This window comes from Myotis nattereri, assembly GCF_964212035.1.
Source record: "Myotis nattereri genome assembly, chromosome: 3".
NCBI lineage: Eukaryota > Metazoa > Chordata > Mammalia > Chiroptera > Vespertilionidae > Myotis > Myotis nattereri.
In genome coordinates, this window is record NC_138077.1 from 975490 (window position 1) to 998024 (window position 22535).

The 22535-nt window shown below is 60.4% G+C and overlaps 1 protein-coding gene across 1 annotated transcript in view; it reads right to left on the reverse strand.

The window, feature by feature from the left end:
• Positions 1-22535, reverse strand: part of TIAM1 (TIAM Rac1 associated GEF 1) — an 82274-nt gene that overhangs the window by 51980 nt on the left and 7759 nt on the right. Inside the window, exons 3-6 of the mRNA XM_081087268.1 lie at positions 15024-15471; positions 10276-10448; positions 3348-3572; positions 1234-1419 (exon numbers count right to left, since the gene is read on the reverse strand). Coding sequence (XP_080943394.1) covers positions 1234-1419; positions 3348-3572; positions 10276-10448; positions 15024-15471 — 1032 coding nt within the window. The remainder of the gene's footprint in view (positions 1-1233; positions 1420-3347; positions 3573-10275; positions 10449-15023; positions 15472-22535) is intronic.

Below are 22535 nucleotides of genomic sequence, written 5' to 3' on the forward strand. Positions count from 1 at the left end.
CCTGACCACTGTCCCCAGCTCCACCCCCGCCCGTCAGAGGCCCCGCGGAGCGGGCCCATGGGCGGTGACCTCGCCCAGGGGAGAAGCGGCAGGTCTGCGCGCCCAGGACTCGGAGGGGGTCCCCGGACCCGCCCCCCTCCCGCGCAGGGAGGTGCCGGGTCAGCGGGAAGGAGGCAGGAGACGGGAGAGCCGGGGGTCCGGGACAGGGTGCCTCGTTCAGGCGGAAGGAAGGACACTGAAAGCTGTGTTTTGTTTAAAAAAAAAAAAGGAACTAAACCCCAGAGTGCTGTGTGCAAGGTGCCAGCAGCCCCGACAAGAATGTCGGAGGGAGACTCCGGTTCCCATCTGCCACTGACCACGACGGAGAGTGAGAAGGGGGTCCCCAGGGAGATCTGCGTCCAATACATACTGTGAGTTTGCAAGAGAGAGAGAGACATGTATGATCTCTCCACTTACCACTGAGAGAGAGAGAGACCATTTCCATAAGGTTAAAGTAAAAAAATATGTGCTTGGGCCGGGCTGGCGTGGCTCAGTGGTTGAGCTTTGACCTATGAACCAGGAGGTCAGGTTTGATCCCCGGTCAGGGCACACACAGGGTTCGGGCACACGCAGGGTTCGGGTTCCATCCCCAGTGGGGGGCATGCAGGAGGCAGCCGATCCATGATTCTCTCTCATCATGGATGTTTCTCTCTCCCTTTCCCTTCTCTCTGAAATCAACAAAAATATATTTTTAAAAAACACACAAAAAGTGTGCCTGTGCCCTGGCCAGTCAGACTCAGTGGATAGAGTGTCAAGCCCTTGGACTGAAGGGTCACCGGTTCGATCCGGTCAAGGGCACATCCCGCAGTGCGGGCTCGTGCAGGAGGCACCCAATCGATGTGTCTCTCTCACATCGACATTCCTCTCTCTGTGCCTCTCCTTCCCTCCACTCTCCCTAGAAATCAATGGGAAAATGTCCTCGGCTGAGGATTAGCACAAAACATGTACATGTGCGTTGGGTGAAAACGTGACCCTGCCTGTGGGCGCAGGCGCTACCAGCAAACACTGCCCACGAAGGCCTCCTAAGACGGTGCCACATGTCTCAGCACAACCACCAGCCCGCCGAGGGGCGGGAGCAGGAACCTTCCGGCTGTCAGGGAAGACCTGCCCACCCCCGCCCCAGGCTCACGCGGCGGAAAGCGGGACCCACCTCCACGCGCTGACCCAGCCCCTCCCACAGCCGCAGCCACTCACCAGGGCGTGGAAGGACGACACGGAGAAGATGCCCAGGCGCCCCATGGCCACCTTGGTGGGGCGGCTGGCGAAGGCGAGCAGCCGCTTGGGGTTGGGCAGCTCGCCGCCCTGCAGGCTGGCCAGGTAGCAGCGGTAGCGGAACAGGTCCATCTGGAACTGCTCCAGGTTCTGCTCCCAGACGAAGATCTGCGGGGACACGCGGGGCGTGAGGGAGGGGGGCCCGCGCTGCGCTCCATCCCGCACGGGCGTCACAGACCTACGCTGCCAGGCCCCGGAGTCCATCCTGGGGGTGCAGAGGGTCCCCTACGTTCTCAGGCGCCGGCAGGGGGAGGGTCCCTGCGTTCACAGCCCGCGTGGTTTCCGCACAGACGTGGGCCGTGAATTCAGCACGACAAACGGAAACAGGTCACGAGGTCCAGTTTCCCCGGGCGGGGGCTCGCGTTTGCGGCGTTACAGGGGCCTCGGCACCGGGCTCGGGGCCCAAACCGGGAGGAAGTGAACACGGGGGGTCCAGCCCGGGGATTAGGTGACCTACAAGGGCTGGCTTCTCACGGAGGACGAGGAGAAGAGGAAAGAGGGGAGCTGAAGAGCAGAGCAAACACCCCACGCGGTGTGGGGACAGGTGGGTGTGGAGAGGACCAGGTGGGGCGTGGGAGCATGGGACGGGGCCGGCCCAATCCTGGGGACACAGAAGTTCCTCATGGTTTAGGGCAAAATAAGACCTAGACCTAAAGCTGATGTGACATCAAATAAGATCATGTAAGAGGAAGACTGGAGCCCGGGAGCCATGGCTCAGTGGCTGAGCGTCAACCCACGAACCAGGAGGTCACAGGTTCGATTCCGGTCAGGGCACATGCCCGGGTTGTGGGCTCCATCCCCAGTAGGAGACATGCAGGAGGCAACCAATCAATGTGTCTCACACTGATGTCTCTCTCCCTCCCCCCCGCCCTCTCTCTCTCTACCTTTCTCCCTCCCCCCACCCCTTCCACTCTATCTAAACACAGGAAAAATATCTTCGAGTGAGGATTAAAAAGAAAAAACTGCCCGGCCAGCGTGGCTCAGAGGCTGAGCGTCGACCTATGAACCAGGAGGTCACGGCTCAATTCCCGGTCAGGGCGCATGCCCAGGTTGTGGGCTCGATCCCAGTGTGGGGCGTGCAGAAGGTAACTGATCTGATCAATAATTCTCTCGCACCATTGATGTTCCTATCTCTCTGTCTCCCTCTCCCATCCTCTGAAATCAATAAAAATATATTACAAAAGGAAAAACCCACTCTTGAAGGTGGTATCCGGGCCCACCTACATCTAGAATCCTAAGTCTATTGTGGAGTCCAGAGTGGACCCACCGCTGATCCCTGACCCCTGATAACGCCCAGCACACACCCGGACGGCTTCGTCCCTCTCGGCCTCCTTCCCGCTCCTCCAGCTCCTGACAATCGACCATGAGCAACAGCGAGGAGACTGCCCGTCACGGAAAGCGCTGAGCAGCCTGGGTCCCGGTGGCCACAGCGGACAGAGGAGGGAGCTGAGAGCCACTCGAGAGCTCAGGATTCCACCCAAGTCAGACGGGGAGCGACCGCCTGACCCAGGAGGGGACCGCCTGACCCAGGAGGGCCATCGCCCGACCCAGGAGAGTGTGAGTCTAGAGCAGTGGTTCTCAACCTTGGCTGCACATTAGAATCCCCTGGGAATCTTTTTAAAATCCTGATTTCTGGGCCTCATCCTCCGGAAATTCTGTTTCTTTGTTACTCATGTCGTGGCCCCACCCCATCACAAAGAAACAGAATTTCTGGAGGATGAGGCCCAGAAATCAGGATTTTAAAAAGATTCCCAGGGGGTTCTAACGTGCAGCCAAGGTTGAGAACCACTGGTCTAGAGGGAGCATGTAAGTCTAGAGCAGGGGTCCTCAAACTTTTTAAACGGGGGCCAGTTCACTGTCCCTCAGACCGTTGGAGGGCCGGACTACAGTTTAAAAAAAGACTATGAACAAATTCCTATGCACACTGCACATATCTTATTCTGAAGTAAAAAAACGAAACGGGAACAAATACAGTAATTGTATTTGCATGTGGCCCGCGGGCCGCAGTTGGAGGACCCCTGGTCCAGAGCCATCACCTGGTCGAGGATGGTCTTCTTCTTCCTGGAGTCGGTGACGGCGGACAGCTGCATCTCGCCCATTTTCTTCATCTTCTCGTCCATGTCGATCTTCTGCTCCAGCTTCTTGATCTCCGACTTGAGGAGGCGGAGCGTGTCCTCCTTGTGGTGGTGCCTGGCGACGGCGGCCGAGCAGGCCGAGTGGATGGCGGTGATCCAGTTCTCCAGCTCCGTCTGGCTGGTGGTCTGCGGGGGGGGGGGGGGGGAGACACCACTTAGGCCATCGGAATGAGCCCTTCCCGATGGGCCGATCCTAAAAGGAGCTCATCCTACATTTTCACACGATGACCCGCAGGAGGGGGAGGGGCAGCTGTGTATCTGCAGCCAAGTGTCCATCATCGGAACAGAAAGTCAGGAGCTAGTGTCTAAAGTCAAATAAGAAATGGCCTAAGTGTGTGCATGAGAAATGAGGGTCAAAGGAATTAAAGGCAAACACCCAGGTAAACCGGTTGAGCCTCCTTCCTCTGGGGCAGGGAGGCTGGGGGGCGGGGGCAGTAAGGAAAGAGAGAATCTCACTCGAGGTGTTAAGAGTTCGTTGAATTCTTTAAACTATGAGCTCAGAGTGACTTAATGCAAATGTAAATGCTGTAAAAACAAAGCGAATGCTGCGAGTAACACAGCACCTGGAAGGTGCATAACGGGTACAATTACACACCCACATCTAGCGGGCACAGCCGCGGGCTGCACTGCGCTCCTAACGGCGTGGGACCTCCGGGCGCAGGCGCAGCGGGCGGTCCTCTGAGGCTGCCAGCGAGGGCTCTCCTGCACTCACTCGCCACGCTCCTCTCAGGCCCCGGGGGACCACACGCTCTCCCCTTGGGGCTCGCTGCCCGTGTACCTCACGGTGGTTTCCAGGGGGCGCCCCGAGGTCCTCTCGGGCACAGATTCCCGGCTCAGCTCGTGGGCCATGGCGGGAGCGTGTCTGTGTCCCTCACTAACTGCAGGGGACGCGCGGCCAGCGTGGCCAACCAGCTGCCCTGGGCGAGGCGGATGCTCCGCGGGGATGAAGGCGTTGACCTGGGCTCCGCGCCCACGTCCCAGAGGTGACCCGTAGCCACAAGGAATCGATGCCAAACCAAAGGTGAATGTTTCCGGGGTTTCTCCCGAGAGGCAGCTGGAGGCGTTAGCTGTCGACTAAGGACACTCAGCCAACAGAGAACAGAAGCCCCACCTCCGCCTGTCACGGCTGCGGATAAAGTGACGTTACAGGGACACACCACCAGGGGGATCCAATTAGGGTCCAAGATGATCTGAACGCGTCCCTGAGACGGGAAGCTGCCACTCCAAGCAGCACAGCGAGCGCGGCCAGGGGTGCTGGGAAAGCCACTCCGTTAGGACTAGAAAGGAGCCGCCTGGTCGACCAGGAGCCGAGGCTGAGGGGCTGGCACCCCACAAGCTCCCACTGACTCCGCAGGGCCTGTGGTTTCCGGGAAATTCGGGAACTGACCAGCCTGGCAGAGAAAATGAGAGGCAGGCTGCTCCGGGCAAGGTGGGTGCACGGGGGGCAGGGGAACAGGAGGAGGAGATGGGAGCTCCGTCCTAGGAGAGCGACCGGACGCCCACATGACGGCCGGAGCACAGGAGCTGTTTGCAATAAGCAGACTTGCTTCAGACCAGAGGTGTCATGGCGCCCAAGAGCGTGTACACCAGGCAGCGCCGACTGCTCAGTCCAGGGCACTGGCCTCCCCTCCCTTCGGTTGTCAAACAGAAAAACAACAGCCAACACAGAGCCGTCTGGAGCGAATGAATCAAAATTATATCTTTCTTTTTCATCAGATCGGCAGAAAAGTAATACAGTTTTTGGTGTGCCTCAGAGTTATGATAATTAGTTGATGGACGAAGATGAAAAAGACTGCGAATCACTGCTCTAGACTGTGGGGAAGAAGACAGAAGCAGAGGATACGGCAAAAGGTGCCAGAGAGAGCGCCTATGTAATTATATGTGTTTTCCGATGGTCTTCAGCGACCCCTGTGAAAGGGTCGTCCGACCCCCAGGTTGAGAACCGCTGCCCTAAATGAAGAGCCGGTCCTGCGGGAAGGCAGCCCCCCCCACCCCCCCGAGACGCTGTTCTGGACGCGGCGTTAGACACACGGCTGCAGGACTTCTACCTGATCAGGCTCATTCTCCCCGGCTGCTCACTGTTCCCAGGCACTTAATACAGGAATTAAAAGCCAAGAGCAGGCGCAGCTGGCATGGCTCCGAGGCTGAGCGCTGACCTGTGAACCAGGAGGCTGCAGCAACCTATAAATTCTCCCGTAACCAGAATTTGATTCCCGGTCAGGGCGCAGGCCCGGTTGTGGCCTCGATCCCCAGTGGGGGGCGTGCAGGAGGCAGCTGATCCATGGATCTCTCTCATCACTGATGTTTCTCGCTCCCTCTCCCTTCCTCTCTGAAATCAATAAAAATATGTAAAATCACACACGATATTAGGATGCGTTGCCACAAAAGAAGGTCCCGGTAACGGACACAGGGAGGGGGGAAGGAGGGCTGAGAGGACGGTGCCGTGTGGGCGTGGCAGCCCGCCCGGCCTCCGGCACAGGGGAGCCACCTAAAACGCAGCGCGTGGCCCTCCTGGCGCGGGCACGACCCCGTGCTCTCTCAGCGGCCACACTCGGCCGTCCCACCCTGCACGCCCCCAGCACACACAGCCCCGTTTCTCCCGCAGCCCAGCCGGTGACACGAGTCCCGACCACAGCGAACCTGAGCGACAGCGTCCAATCACAGCACAGGCGCTGGACGGAGCCCTGGGGCTGGAACAACCTATGAACTATCCCACAACCAGGGCTGGTCTCCCGCGCTCTCCCTCAGCCCTACACACACACACACACACACACACACACACACTCATACACACACACACAATCACACACACAGGCCCCTACACACATACACACACACAGGCCCCTACACACACACACTCACACATGCACTCACAAACACCCACACACACACACACACACTCACACACACTCACACATACACACACACTCACACACACACTCTCACACACACACACACTCTCACACACACACACACACTCACACACACAGACTCTCACACACACACACACACAGGCCCCTACACACATACACTCACACTCACTCTCACACACACACAGGCCCCTACACACATACACACACACATGCACTCACAAACACCCACACACACAAACACTCACACACACTCACAAACACCCACACTCACACACACACACACTCACACACACTCACAAACACCCACACTCACACACACTCACACACACACACACACACACAGAGGCCCCTACACACACACACACACACACTCATACACACACACACTCTCACACACATACACACAGGCCCCTACACACACACACACACACACACTCACACACACAATCACACACACAGGCCCCTACACACACACAAACACACTCACTCTCACACACACACAGGCTCCTACACACACACACTCACACATGCACTCACAAACACCCACACACACACACACTCACAAACACCCACACACACAAACACACACACACACTCACACACACACTCACACATGCACTCACAAACACACACACACTCACACACACTCACAAACACACACTCACACACACAACACACACACACACACACACACACACTCACACAGGTCTCCTTCCAGGTGCTGTCCCAGGAATGCAGGTTGGAACCAGAAGGTCGGGAACGCCCTGTGGACCCCCAAGGGCAGTGATTCTCTCTGACAAGGGTCCTTCTGGGCTCTGCCCTCCCCCCCACCCCGTCAGCGGCATAAACACTTCACCCACAAGCAGACACAGAGGTTTGCATGAATAAGGCCCTATGTTGCCACGAAGGAATTCTATTCAATGTGACCCAGAGGGTAGATTCTACCAGCAATCTGTGGCCAGGAGAGTCGTTTCCAAAGGAATTCACACCAGGGGTGTGCGGGTGAACAGGAGAGCGTCCCACCTGGCCGGTGTGGCTCCGCTGGTCAGAGCGGCGTCCTGGGCGCCTGAGGTCACAGGCTCGGCTCCAGATCAGGCACAAACCCAGGCTGTGGGTTCATCCCCGGTCCGGGCGTGTGTGGGAGGCAACCAGTTGATGTTTCTCTCCCTAAAATCAATTTAAAATACATATACAGCATGAGGGCATCCCCAAAAGATGTATACACACTGTAACAGCTGACAGCTCGGCTTTGAAAATGAAATGTACTTTAGTAAACACCGCCTTTATGAGGATTCGAACTGTGTGCACATCTTTGGGGACGTCCTGTATATGTGCTCAGGTGAGGATTCGATCGGAAAGGAGAGCGTCCTGAAAGCGATCCATCACTCCCTCACCCGCAGGGACCCAGAGCGGCCACGTGAGATACGATTCAGAACTATTCCCAGCGAGCGGCCGGCTTCTAAGGACGAGAGAAAGCCGCTGCTGACTGTTACCGCGGACACACGGGACACGGAGGCCGTCAGAGGCTTCGGAGGAAGGGGGCTTGGCTTAAACCAGGACCCACCCCTCGGCGACTGTGTGGCCTGGGCCCAATGTTTAGCCGTTGGAAGCCTCGGCGTCGCCCATCTTCACCGACAGGTGAGAATCTGAACGCACACTCCAGCTCGCGGGCGGCTGTGAGATCACACGCGATTCACACTGTGAGCACGCTCGAGAGGGCGGCCTACGGCGAGGGCTCAGTCACGGAGCTGCCGGCAGGACAGCGCTGCTGTCACTGGTGTGAGGGACGTCCGGCCGGGAAAGCAGCAGCAAAGGGTAGCACATGCCCAGGACCAGCGGCAGTCAGGAGAACCGGCCCTGAGAGAGTCCAGGCGATGGGCTGCTGGACAAAGACAGTAATCCGGCTACTGGGAATATTTTCAAAGAACCAAAGGAGATCGTGTCTGAAGACGTTTGAGAATATCTCACCAAATAGAGAATCAACAGAGAAATTTATTTTATATGTTTTTATTGATCTCAGAGAGGAAGGGAAAGGGAGAGAGAGAGAAACATCCATGATGAGAGAGAATCATGGATCAGCTGCCTCCTGCACACCCCCCAACTGGGGATTGAGCCTGCAACCTGAGCATGTGCCCTGACCAGAATCGAACCCGGGACCCTTCAGTCCGCAGGCCAACGCTCTATCCACCGAGCCAAGCTGGCTAGGGCTCAACAGAGAAATTTAAACCAAAATTATTTTTAAATATAAATTCTGGAGTTGAAATGTAGATAAATAAAGCGAAAAATTCACCAGAGGAGCTGAAAAGCAGATTTCTGCTGAGAAATAAAGAACCAGGGAATCAGGTCCAGTCCAGGGAGCAGAACAGACCAAGAATGAAGGACAACGAGCAGAGCCTCCACCAACACAAACACGAGGGGAGTCCCAGGAGGAAAACAACGAACGGGCAGATAAACTATCTGAAGAAATAATGGCTGAGAACGTCACACATGTGGTTTAACACACACACACCTACACACCCAAGAAGCTCAATGCCTCCAGATGGAATAACCCGAGAGGCATCAATAGTTACAGTTGCAGGCAGATTATAATCCGACTGTTTAAAGACAAACGACAAAACTCCCCAACGCAACAGGAGAGAAGGAACTCGTCTAGAAAAGGGATCCTCACAACATTAACAGCCGACGGCTCATCAGAAGCCACAGCGGCCAGATGGCAGTGGAGTGGGCTCCTCAAAGCTGTGAAATAACACTGTCAATCACGGATTTCATATCCAGGAGAACTAGCCTTCGAGATGCAGGAGAACTGAAGACATTCCCAGATAAACAAAGCGCCCTGGCTCGGCTGAGAAAGCGCATCCCCCTATTCCGCTGTAGGCTGCACGTCGCAGTGGGCAGAGGGCGGCTCACGCGCGGCTCGACACTTCTATTCCCGGCCCGAGTGGGGGTTACGGACTCACTTGGCGATACTTCGGTGAGCCGTGCGTTTATGTCTCGTGTGCTCTTCTTTAGGAGTGTTTTATATCACACATTTAAAGAAAGGATAACAGATTTTTCTTCTGCCCACAAACAAAGTCACTATTTTATATTTATTACTTTAATGTCCCAGATAGAAATCACGCGAGGGACCAAACCCAGACACCTGGTGCAATAACCCACCGCGCTCTCCTAGGCCTTTGTTCCGGCTTCTCTCTCCTGCGTGGGATACTCTCACGGCCGTGTCCCCCATCCACCCCTACGCTCCCCACTCGTCACTGCCAGCCTCCCCACAGCACCGGGGCCTCTCCCTGTGTCGGTCCCGTGCAGCATGCAAACTCTTTAGGTACAGGAACTACGTCAGCGTCTCCCCGGTGTTCGCACCAGCAGTGAGCACAGCACACAGGAAGCACAGAGTCACGGCCGGAGCGGGTCCTGATGGCGGAAATGAAGGAAGGAAGGTCCCTGACAAGCCCCACAGGAGGTGCTGGGAGTGCACGGAGCCCACGCCAAGGGTTCCCGATCAGAGCAAAGCCAGCCCCGCAGTCACCAGCGGGTTCGCATCTTTAAATACGATTCATAGCCAGGCTCCAGAGCGTCAGGCACAGAGACATGAGAAGGTGGAATAGAGGGGCGATGAGGGAACGGCTCAGTCACTCTGGAATGTCACTTTCACGGAATGAGTATCTCAGAAGACAACATGTTATGACAGAGAAAGCCTGACAGCTCACATCCTGTCTGCAGGACGGGATGCGATCCCTTTTCTAAAGCGCAGCACGAACCACGCCGCGATCGCAGTGAGACTGTCCCCCGCGCAGGCAGCCGCGTCCCCCGGCTCAGCTCCCCCCCTCGCTCCCCCGGGTCTGCCACCACCTTCGTTTCCACGGGGACCCAGAGGTGACAGCCACCCGAGCAGGGGAGGGCTGGGGGGAGGGGGAGGTGGGAAGGACCCGCCCCAGACCCGACAGGAAGCGCCCACGAACCTGGAAGAGGAAGGCGTCGCCCAGGGAGTTGCTGAGGCAGAAGACGAAGTCCTTCTTGGGGTGCTCGGGCACGGCCTGCACGATGCCATTCTCCACCCACACGGCGTGCTTGGGGACGCTGCCCGGCTCGATGCCCGACCTGCCGTCGCTCTCGTAGAAGAGGAGCGTGCACCCTGCGGACAGAGGGGACAGGGCGGGGCGCTGCGCGTGAGACCCAGGGGGTCGGGGAGCCTGTGAAGACGCGGGTGGGCCCCGCGGAGGCCGAGGTCTAAACAGCAGCTCCCCGACCCGCACGGGCCCTCGCAGCCTCGAGGTCTTCCCCTCCTCCTCTGCTTTAGGCCACTGCACACTCGCATCCTCACGGCACAGCGGGCCTTGGGCGCCTGGGCCCCTGGTGACGGTGAACACGGCACCGTGAGCAGCACGTGGCCCGCGTGTGGTCCCACCGGAGACCCTGCCCCACAGTCTCCCGAGATTCACAACCAGGACACAGGGTTGCGGGGTGTCTGGGCCACATCCTCGGGGAGCACATGCGCTGCACTGGCTTCAGGGTCAGGGTCAGGGGAGAAGGGAGAGGGTGGAGCCTCAGGTCTTCTACCTGCTGTGCGGGCCTGGGGGTGGGGGGAGCGAGGGGGCGCTGTGGGCGTCCGTGGGCAGGGACAGGGGTGTGGTCAAACGTCCACGATGCCCAGGACAGACCCCACCGCAGAGGACTGTGGGGAACACGCCCCGCGCCCCTGCTAGGAGCCCCGCACCCCGTCCCTTCACTCCCCGTCCCCTCCAGCTCCCCGTCCCTTCACTCCCCGTCCCCTCCAGCTCCCCGTCCCTTCACTCCCCGTCCCCTCCAGCTCCCCGTCCCTTCACTCCCCGTCCCTTCACTCCCCGTCCCTTCACTCCCCAGGACAACCCCCTTGGCGAGCAGCAGACACAGCAGAAACGAGGGGACAGTCCTTGCCACAGGCTGAGCCCAGAGCAGGAAGCTGAGGCTCACGGATGAGGGGCCACCAGCCTGGGGTGCACACACTGACACCCCCTGGCCTCCCATCCCCCATGTTTATAGCTTTTCCACTTGGTTTACAATCCACCGTGACAGGAGATGGTGAAAACAGGCTTTCACTCCATTACTTCCTGGTTCCAATGTCAAGACTAGCGTGAGGCACTTTAAACAATAAAATAAAATAAAATGACCAGCGCGAGGCTGCGTCCTGAGCCCGCACACGCCCTGGTGCCTGCGTCTCCGGAGCATCACCTGTGCGCTCCCTGTGGCGGGAGACGCTCGGGCTAATTCTAAGTGAAATCTCCTTTTAATTAATTCTCTGTCTAAAGTGGAAGATTCTTCGGGGAAATCGCCACCCCACCGTCCCAGGTGCTCTGCGTTTTAACTGGGAGGTGACGGGTTGCTAAGCAACGCGGGGCAGCCCTGCTGGGTGGCAGGAGGCCGAGGAGGCCTGCACACACTGGAACCAGGGAGGAGGCAGCGAAGGGCTCAGGGGCTCTGCCCGGGGCCTGGGTCCCCACGGCCGCGTCACTCAGAGCTGGGTCACCTTGAGCAGAAGGCTCCTCCTCTCGGGGCTGGTGAGCTGCAACCCAAAGGCGCCCCGGCTTCCTCACCCCTCATTCCCACCAGGACCAGCACAGGCTGACCCGCCCTCGCCCAGGCCCCCGTGGAAAAGGAAGCACCGCGTATGTCCCCCTGACACGGCTGCTGGGGCTACTGTGAGGGTCAGCGGGGAGCTCGCGTGACCCCAACTTCAGGGCCCGTCACGGCCGAATGCCATCCCCCGGGTCCCTGTGTTGAGTCCTTGCCCAGGACTCGGGGTGTGTCTGAACCAGGAGGCAGGGGCTGTAAGAGGGAATTGCGGTGAAGTGAGGGCACGTGTGGGGGGGTCCCCATGCAACGCACCAGCTGCCCTGTGAGGAGGGCGATCTGGACCCAGATGGGCGAGGTCGGCACGCGGAGACCTGCAGGAGGCGGCGCCTGCAGGACCCGGGGCGAGGCCTCGGAAGAAACCAGCCTGCTGACCTGGACCTTGGACCTCCAGCCCCAGGAGTGTGAGAACACCCCCCACACACACACTCAGGGCGTGGTGTTCTGTTACAGCAACGCTAACACAGGGCCCCCCAAACTCTGAGATTCAGCAGGGATGGACATAGTCCCGGAAAGGACCACAGGTGGCCAACGGAGGAGAAGGGCAGGGTGCTTCTGACTAGGCTGCAAAAACTCAGCACCAATTAACAAAACCAACGATGGCCGGCCGGCATGGCTCAGTGGTTGAACATCGACCTATGAACCAGGAGGTCACAGTTCAATTCCTAGTCAGGGCACAGGCCCGGGTTGTGGGCTCGATCCCCAGTGTGGGGCGTGCAAGAGGCAGCCGATCAGTGCTTCTCTCTCATCACGGATGTTCCTATCTCTCTCTCTCTCCCTTCCTCTCTGACATCAATAACAATGTTTTTTTAATAAAAAAGAACAAAACCAATGATAAGTCGTCTGCTGAAGAGCAGAGAGGCTGCGTGTGCAGGTGTGGGCGGCTGGGGGAGGGGCAGGAGGCGGCAGAGAGGGCCTCCCCTTCATCTCGGCCTGAGCGGATGGCGTGACCCAGGCCCCTCGGGACGTGACCCTGTGGCGCCTCCAAATTAGGGCAAGGGGGTCCCACCGCGAGGGCAGCAGCCGGTCTCCGAGGGAGGAGCCTTCCCTGATTCACCACGAAAACAAACCCCAAACTGTGTGAGTTGCGAGCAGACAGAACGTTTCCCGAGCTGAACACCCTCCGTGCATGTGTGCTGAACGCTAAGTATGAACTTTGCATGTACGACGACAGGGCGTTTCATTTAGCACAGCAAATAGAATTCAAAGTTTCATGTCAACATTTCATGCAGTTTTCCACAGAAATGACTATGGCTGCCAGGATTCTGCTTTTTGTGGCAACGTCGACCCCCTGAGGCGGACGCTGAGTGTGAGACCAGGACAGGAGTCTGACTCCTCCCGAGACATTCCAGGAAGGGGAGCTGCGGGAGGCGGGACCCACACGTCAGATGGCGGGGAAGGTGGCATCCGCGCCACAGCTGCAGCAGCGCCGGACACGCAGCCCGAGGCCCTCCGTGGGACGGCTGTGTGCTCCAGGGCGCCCCTTGCACCCCCCGGGGTGAGGCTGCCATACCAGCCTCCCTTGCAGCTAGGCCTGACTCATTCCAATGGGAGCAAGACAGATGTGGGCCACTTCCGGGCAGTGCCCTCCCTTCCCCATCTTTCCACTGGAATGTGGACCTGCTGGTGGGCCAGCCTGACCACACAGACGAGATAATGTTCTAGGAACAGCTGAGCAACAAGACAGAAGGAGGCTGGGCCCCTGATGAATCACAGGATTGCCACACCGGCTTGAGGGGGTCTGACTCTGGGAGGAGGGAGGGACACAGAGTTCTGTGTTGCTTAAGACATTGTCCCTGTGGGTCACTGGGATGTGTGGCAAGACTGACTGTCTAATTAACATGCTCCCTTCCTGTTTTCCCAGCCTCGAAGCAACAGCTGACACAGGAGCACTGGGCCCACCCAGACCCTACACGGCTGTGCCTCCGGGACTGGCTGTTCCCACCCCCACCACAGCTGGTGGGACCCGCGCCACCTGGTCTAGTGTGTGCACCACACAGGTGAGCCCAGGTTTCTTCTCCTGGCTTGTCTCCTGCACTTACCGACCCACCTAACCCGGCCCACCACGTACAACCCGTCCCACACTCACTCATGACAGGTCCCAGGGGGCTTGCGAGTGTAAGACACAGAGCTCACGATGTGTTACGTCTACACTACGGAGCACGTGCAGACACCTGTACACACGCTCAAACATACGTGCAAAACGACGCCATATAAAAGTGTGGTGGTAATGCATGAAAAGGCGGGGACATATACTAGTATGTGTACACAGATCTGTACACGGATCTGTACACGCATCGGTACACGCTCACGCAGATGCTCAGTGTGGCCGTAAACGGTGACTTTCACAAGCACGTGGTGGCTTAGGCGGCCTGCGCACTAATAGTCTATTACGTTTTCACCTGAAAAATGGCAATTCCAGAAGATTCAAGCTCATGACTTTCCTTCTCAGACACAGGAGGCACCTGTCAGGCACATCCCCCGAAACTGTCATGAGACCCAGCGGCCTGCAGGAGGCGCCTGGCTTCTCTGTGTGAAATGAAGACGCGCAGTGTGGGCAGGAGGGACGGAGCCCCTCATCCGGGGACACAGAGTCTAGTGGGCACCAGCCAGCGAGGAGCACAAAAGGGCGCAGGGCCCGGCCAGCGCGGCTCCGTGGTTGAGCCTCGACCTATGAACCAGGAGGTCACGGTTCGATTCGGGTCAGGGCACAGGCCCGGCTGCGGGCTCCATCCCCAGTGGGGGGTGTGCAGGAGGCAGCTGATCAATGACTCTCTCTCATCACTGATGTTTCTCTCTCTCCCCCTCTCCCTCTCTGAAGCTGATATATATATATATGTATATATATACACACACACACACACACACACACACACACATATGTGTGTGTGCGTCAGAAGTTAGATGTCATATTAAGTACAGTAAGCACAACGCAGTGATGTTTAAGCCAGTGGCCACACCATCCTCTGCGCAGGCGCAGTGGAGCGCACGTGGGGCGGGATGGAGCGCACCTGGGCGCACGCCCCCGGGGGCGGGGCGGGGGGGGCGGGGCGGGGTGGAGTGGGGGGCCCCCGGGGGCGCGGTGGGGGCCCCGGCTCACCTCTGAGGGACGCCCAGTAGTGCTTCCAGCGCCGGCGCGCGGCGGGCTCCACCTTGCGGCTCTTCTTGTGCACCAGCAGGTTCTTGACGGCCAGCGCGCCCGCCTTGCGCACCGTGCCCCGCGCCGCCGCCCGCAGCGCGTCGTCCGAGCGGCCGGGCGAGCTGGGGGCGCCGCTGGAGCGCTCGTCGCTGTGCGCGGAGCCCGCGTCCTCGGGGCTCTCGCGGCTGGCGCTCAGCTCCAGCTCCCGGCGGAAGTTCTCGTAGACGCCCTGGCGCGCCGCGTCCCCCGCGCTGCTGCTGCCGCTGTCGCTGCCCACGAAGGCGCGGCCCGGCGGCGGCGAGTAGCTGGAGTGCGTGGCGTTGGAGCGCCGCGACAGCAGGTCCGGGTCGGTGGCGGCCCCTTCGATCCCGCTGTCGGCGAACTCGCTGCCCTCGCCCGCGTTGACATCCTGGGGGGCCGAGAGGGAGGAAGAGAAGGCGGGCATCAGGCGGGGAGGGCACAGCCCCTCCTGCAGGCCGGGCGGGGGGTGGGGGGCAGGGCAGGGCCTTCAAGGAGGCCTCCCCCACCCCCGCATCCCTCCACCTCCGGACCCCCTCCACCCCTTGAACCCCACTCCACCTCTGGACCCTTCCCATCCCTGGACCCTCCATCCAGGACCCTTCCCACCCCTGGGCCCTCCACCCCTGGGCCCTGCAAACCCACTCTGGGCCGAGTGCCTGGGCGCATAATCCAGCCGCCCCAGGACCAGCTGAACCACTTCCAGTGCACGAGGAACAGAAGAGCAGCGCCCAGGGCGGAGAGCTGTCCCGGATCCGACTCAGGTCATCAACTAACTGCCCAGCCAGCGATGGAGGCTGCCCCCACCAGCCAGCTCAGCGTCCTCCCCCAGCACCTCACCCTCCTGCCGCAGCCTCCTGAGCTAGTAGCTCGAGGTCGGGGCTACAAGGGATGAAGTGGAAACAGCTGAGAGCGCTTCTTAACGAGGAGGGCCTGAGGGAGGCTCCTTCCTGGTGCCGTGGCTAAAAAGACGGCCAGGGCCCTTGCACAGCCCCTCACCCAGCAGGGGCCCAGGTCCCCATGCCCTCCTGGCTTCGCTTCTGAAAGCAAGCGGCCGCTCAGGGGCGGGCCCTGGGCCCAACAGCCTGTGGGGCCCAGCGCCTGGCAGGCTCTCAGGTTCCCTCGCCCTTTCAGCACGGGTGCTGGGGCCGGAGCAGGCTCCTCACTGCCCGGGCGGGCGAGGCAAGGCTGGGGCAGCCGCCAGGACGCTGGGCTATCGAGTCCCAGATCCAGCCCCTTCGGAACTCGCAGAGCAGTGCCCGGCCCGGAGCTGAGCCTCCGGCCACAGGTGGGTCCGCTCTGCACTCGGCATCTGAGCTGCTCTCCTGCTCTCGAGGGCTCCGGGCAGCTCCACCAACAATCACTAACTCCCCAAGGGGCGGCCGGCCACAGCGCCCTCGGCCAGGCCAGCTCCAGGCCATGGGCTTCTCTCGAAGGCAGGGATGGGAGCGGGAGTGACACAGGAAAGGGCAAAGGAAGATAAGGTTTGGGGGCTGAACCAGGTTTGAGCCTTCGGCCCATAAATAGTTCATTGTGGTTTGAAAGTATAAAAACTACCGGGATATTCTGAACTGCCTTAAAAACAAATGCTTTGGGCTCAAATGAGAGGCAACAGGGCGGATGGAACCAAGCCACACACTGATACCCTGCTCGAGGCCCAGGCAGGTGCGGTGCCCACACCTGTGCCACCTCCGTCAGCCCCTCCGCAGGCACCTCGGGCTCATCCTCACCGTGAACAGACCCGAGGGGAGCAGCAAGAATACGGGCACCGCCACCAGCAAACAGGGCGGAGACTCGAAACACACGTGCCACATGTCCACCACATGGGGAAGAGGGTCAGACGCCCTGAGCCACAGAGTGGAACGGTGGGGGGGGGGGCGGGCATGGGGGGGGGGTTGCCGGTCTCAGCTCTCAGATGGGGGTCTGATGTACGCACGGTGACTGTAGTAATACACTGCATTTATACTGGAAATCTAAGGGAGTAGATCCCAAGAAATGGGACAGCCCGGCCGGCGAGGCTCGGTGGTTGAGCGTCCACCTATGAACCAGGAGGTCACGGTTCGATTCCCAGTCAAGGGCACAGGCCCAGGTTGCAGGCTCCATCCCCAGTGTGGGGCGTGCAGGGAGCAGCCGATACATGGTTCTCTCTCATCACTGATGTTTCTCTCTCTCTCTCTCTCTCTCTCTCTCCCTCCCTCCCTCCCTCTCTGAAATCAATAGAAATGTACTTTTTAAACATGGTACTTGTGTGTGGTGATGGGTATGTCAACTAACGTGATTGTAGTAATCATTTCACAGTTTACATGTATTAACTCATCACCCTGTACATCCTCAAAACACAGAACAGTCTGCAAAAGGTGGAGAAAGCGACTTGGCCGTGGGAAAACCGGGCAGACACAGCCTCAGCCGGAGCTCAGGTTAACTGGGCGGCACCGGAGCCCTCCCTGCGACCTACACCTGCTCTAGGGAAGAAAAGCAATACAGCGAGGCGAAGACAGCAACAGGAAGTAGGTAGGAAAGCGACTGAGGACCGACTCCATTTCCAACGGACTCGCAGGGACCGAGGGGGACAAGGACAGCGCGGGCGCAGCTCGGACGCAGACGGTGCCTGCCGGTCCCACCTTCCCCGTGTCCTGCGTGCTGACCGCCAGGAAGCGGAGGCCGGGAAGCACCCAGATGCAGGGGGACAGACCCCCACAAACAGGAGCGCAGTCCTCTAACCGCAGTCCTCCTCCTGCCCCCCCACCCCCGACGCAGGACAGTAAGTGTGACCATCGCTGATTTCGGGGTGACCTTGCCGAGTGGGAAATGTGACCGCGTTTCCCCAGCGTCGGGCGCATTTCCAAGCCGCTCAGTTCTCGGAGAGAAGGAAGGGGTCGGCTCTGAACCCTGAAACGCAGACAAGATGCTTCTCGGACGGGAGAGCAAGGCGGTGCCCAGGAGCCAGCCTTCGGGACAGAGGATGGGGGCTCCAGCCCCGCGGGTTCCCAGAGCTCCGGACGGAAGGAAGCGGGGAAGCCACCCCCGGGCTGGCGGCGGGTGGGAGCGTGGAACCCAGGCTCCTGCTCCCCCACCTTCTCCACATCCTAAGGTGGCCATCGCACGGCAGGGCGTCCCATCCGTCTGTCTGATAGTCAACTTCCCGTCCCCCCTCTTTGCCGCGGCACCCCTCCTCGGGGTCCCCACAAAGGCTGCGTGACTGTTCGTCTCACACCTGCCGTGGCGGGAGGGGAAGGAGATGGAAGGAGGGGAGGGAAACAGGCAGAGACCAGACAGGCAACCCGCCAAGGGCAGGGCTCTTAGGGGTGTATCCTCCCGCGGCCGCTCACCCCTTCACTGAACGCCCTGAGGTCCCCGGGAACCTGCGAGTAAAGGCCTGGAGGGACACTCACCTCCCGGTCAGACCCAGACATCTGACCATCCCCCCGGCGCGTGACCTCGCAGTGACCCGCCGCGTGTGACTGTGTGACGGTCGGTCGCTGCGCTGAGCAGAGAGGCGGTGAGAGGCCCACTGGCCCCGCTGAGCGAGGTGCCTGGGACTCGCCCCCACCCCGGCCGATCTGACTCCACCTCGTCCCCACGTGGCCGAGCAGGCCCACGGGACACATCTTCCCACTAATATGTCGCCCAGCCTGTTGGGAAGGAAGTGAGGCTGCCTGGACCCAGCCCTGTTGCTCATGAGCTTGGGGTGCCCCAAATTCCCAGAGGCCTGCGGGGCCCTCGCGGGCAGTGGGGATGGCCAGGCGGGCTCTGCTCGGCACCGGGAGGGCAGCGAGCGCCCGAGTGCACATCCCGCGTCTCAGCCTCAGGGTGGGAAGAACCACCCGCAGGGCCGCCGACCCGACAACTCAGCGCCCCGAGGAAGACGGGTTCCTGAGTCTCAGGTCCCCGAGATGCTCTGATGTGGAGACACCCGCCCATCCCCGCAGAGGCCAGGCGCACACCCTCCACCCCTGCTCCCACAGCTCAGCCCAGGGGCCCGCATCGCCGCCCGCATTGCTGGCGCCATCTTCCCAGGGGCCCCTCCTCCACCCGCCTGGGTCTCAGACCCACTGACTCCCCCCACTCAGGGCCCCGAGACCCTCCCCGCTCCTCCCAGCAGCAGGACTGCAGACGCCCACCCCCCAGGGAAGAGGCCCAGGAGCCTGGCTGGCCCGTAGCAAGCACAAGGCACGTTCCCTCCTGTCTAGGTAGACGCCGTCGGTCCTGGACGTAGTTAGACATCTGTCGGTCCTGGCATATTGACCCAAATACTAAGTCTTCATCCAGAGCCAGAGATCAAGGAAATGGAGAGACCCGACCCAAGCGGAGAAATGAGCCCCCACAGGGCGCGTGAGCCGGTCCCAGATTTCCTGCAAAGGCGCCAGGTCACCCCGCGTGTCAGAAACACTCGTTGGAGAGGCTTCCGGTTACCAACAGGGTCACAGGGCACGGAGGCCCTTGGTCCCGCTCCCCCGGGCACCTCCTCCCAGCCAGGCCTGCAGCCGCTCACCAGTTCCCGTCCGACTGGCACCTTCTGTGGGACCCACGAGTGCCAGCTGCAGCCCGGGCACCCAGCAGCCGCAGCCCGGCACCCAGCAGCTGCCCCTGTGGCTGGGCAGTGAGCTCCGGGACGAGGGGACGGGGCGGCCATTCGAAGCCGCTCCCCTGCCTTGGAGCCCCGAGGGGCGCCTGGCACGACTGGGGCTGAAGGCACGCGTCAGGCCCACCCGCTTCGGGGGGGCTTACAGAGACAGCCCCCTGAACAGCGCAGGTGGGAACTGGGGGTTCACTTACATGCAGACCTTTTCCCAGTAAATACGGAAATGGATTTTCTCTTCCTTACAATTTTCTTTCTTTTTTTTTTATCCTCATCCGAGGATATTTTTTTGCCCCGCTAATTTTCAGACAGAGTGGAAATAAGGGAGAAATAGGGGAGAGAGAAACATCAATTGGTTGCCTCCCACACATGCCTCCAAGTGGGGCTGGGGATCAAACCTGCAGCCGAGGTACATGCCCTTGACCGGAATCGAACCCATGACCCTTTGGTCTAAGGGCTGACGCTCTAACCATGGAGCCAAACCAGCACATGGCCCTTGGTTCCCAGAGTTCTCCCCTTGGCGTGCCCAGTGCGCTCTCCCTTGGTCCTCTCAGCACAGTGAGCATCCATTCTAGGCAAGTTACTCTGAGCCAGCCTGTGCCTCAGTTTCCTCCTCTGCATGATGGGTATAAAACCAGCACCTACTTTAAAACACTTTGTAAGATGCCGTGAAACTGAGTTAACCCAACAAGGTTCCCAGAACCGTGCCGTGCACACGCACCGGCTCAGATGTCACCTGTAATTACCGCGATTCCACCCTGAGAACAGTGCCCACGGGAGGCGCTGCCCCGCCTGCTCCCACGGCCGCAATAACCTGAAGAAACGCTCGTTCCTGGGAACTTGGAGGAAAACAGGCCGACGGAGGCTGGTGAGAGCTACGGAGTCTCTCCGGTTATTGTCAGTCACGGACCAGCTCAGCAGACTCAGGCACGAGGATGTGCCCAGTGCCAAGCAGTGGGCACTGGGCACTGAGACCAGGAGGCCACTCCAGTCGGCCGCCCACCAGGGAAGGCCGTGGCCCTCTCTCTGCCCAACTGCCTGGTGCCCTTTGCACTTTGACTTTGGAGTCTGTAAGTTCCCCCTCTGGGCTCCTTCCATCGGCCCTGCCCAGTGGCCTCGCACCGTGAGCATGTCCGAGCCCTGGCTCCGCCTCCCTTCTGCCGCCAACACCACTCCCTCTTCTCCAGGATCCCCGCGGGAGGGACTCAAAGTTCTCGTGACGACCCTGGGAACCGAGGGCCACGCGCAGCCAGGGACCAGCCAGGCGTCCGCGGCACCCGGGGCCACCTGCGCCTGTCCACGGAAACCAGCACCAGGAGACGCCTCAGTGCCAGGCCCAGCGGTCGCTCCCTGCAGATCACACCGACCGACTCAGGACACAACTGCACACACACGCACACGCATACACACGTGCACACACACACACGTGCACGCACACATGCACGCACAGGCACACACAGAATCAAATCCTCAGCACTCACTGTGGGGCGGACACCAGGTGTCACTTTCGACAGCCTGAATGCGAACGCCAGTCCTCCTTTCAGCAACACGGGACCAGGGACACGGTCCAGTAAAGGCGGTTGTTGGATAAAAATATTATTTCAATAAAAACTAGTCTCGCAGGCAGAGGCTGCGCTCCGGGGCCAGCGGTCTGCGGGTGGCTGTCCCGGGAGCGGCTGCTGGCGGGGCCATCAGACTCCGCGTCACCCGGCGGCGGGGCCTCGGTGTCTGTGACTCAGGCGCCGAGGAGGTCCCGGGGTCAGGAACTTTAACCAACAGAAAAGACAAAGAAGGAATTCTCTCCGAGGAAGCGTCCACCCGGGAGCCTCCCGGAACCCACGGCTCGGAACGCGGCGGCTCAAGAGCTCACGCCGGGAGAGCGCGCCCAGCTCGGCCGGGGGCTGGGAGGCGGCCATGGTGAGCAGACGCTGGGTTTGTTTCCAGTCGTTCGAGATCCTCACTCAACGAAAAACACTCCCGCTCGGTTCCAGGCTCCAGGAAGGCCTCCTCGCTCGGCCTCCGCCTGGTCCCAGTGGCTTGTCGGGGGGCCGCCTCTCACCTGGAGGGCCCCGAGGCGGGGCCACCTGCCCAGGGTCGGAGGGGGCCAGGTGCCAAGGGCCTCAGGACTCCGTACGCTGCACTTTCATTCCTGGAGCTGCTCAGAGTGACCCGAGACCAGCCAGGTGCCCTCCCGCCCTCCCCATATTCAGTTTCAGAGGGTGACACGCCAGAGAACGGAAATGTCCTCCGACAACCACCCACGAGGGCTCTCGGGGGTGCGGCCTCTGTCCCGCTCGGGGCTGCCGGGACCGAAGGCTCACACCCCATCAGCAGGATGTGGGGGACGCAGGGGTCCCGCTGTGCCCAGAGCTGGGGACACAGACAGGGAGCTGGGACACAGCGGCACCCGCTCAGCTCTCCCGGTGAGTGTGCTGACTGGCACTGCCCAGGTACAGGGAAGCTCCTTGCCCAGTCGGCACCGTGTGCCCTCCCTGAACCCACCTCTGACCCAGCCCTGCAGCGCCCACCTGGCCACGTCCTCAGCGCAGAGCCTGCAGGGCCTCTCAGGGGCCTCGACCGTCCCTGGCTCACCTGGCTCACCGGTCACACTGGTGGGCAGGACCCGCAGTCTATGCCGGGACCCCCACCACCACCCACCTCCCCATTAGGCTGAGACCTCCTTCCAGAGAGAACTTCACCTCCAAACGCCCGTCTGACCCGCCTGGACCCAGGTCAGAGCGCACCCGCTGCCCTCCCGCTGACCTTGCCACAGCCGCTGGTCACCCTGGGGCCTGGCCCACCTTCCCGGGCGGATGGGCCGTGTGGATTGCTGACCGGAAGCCGCACCAGCAAACCTCCAGCCCGCCCTCCACACA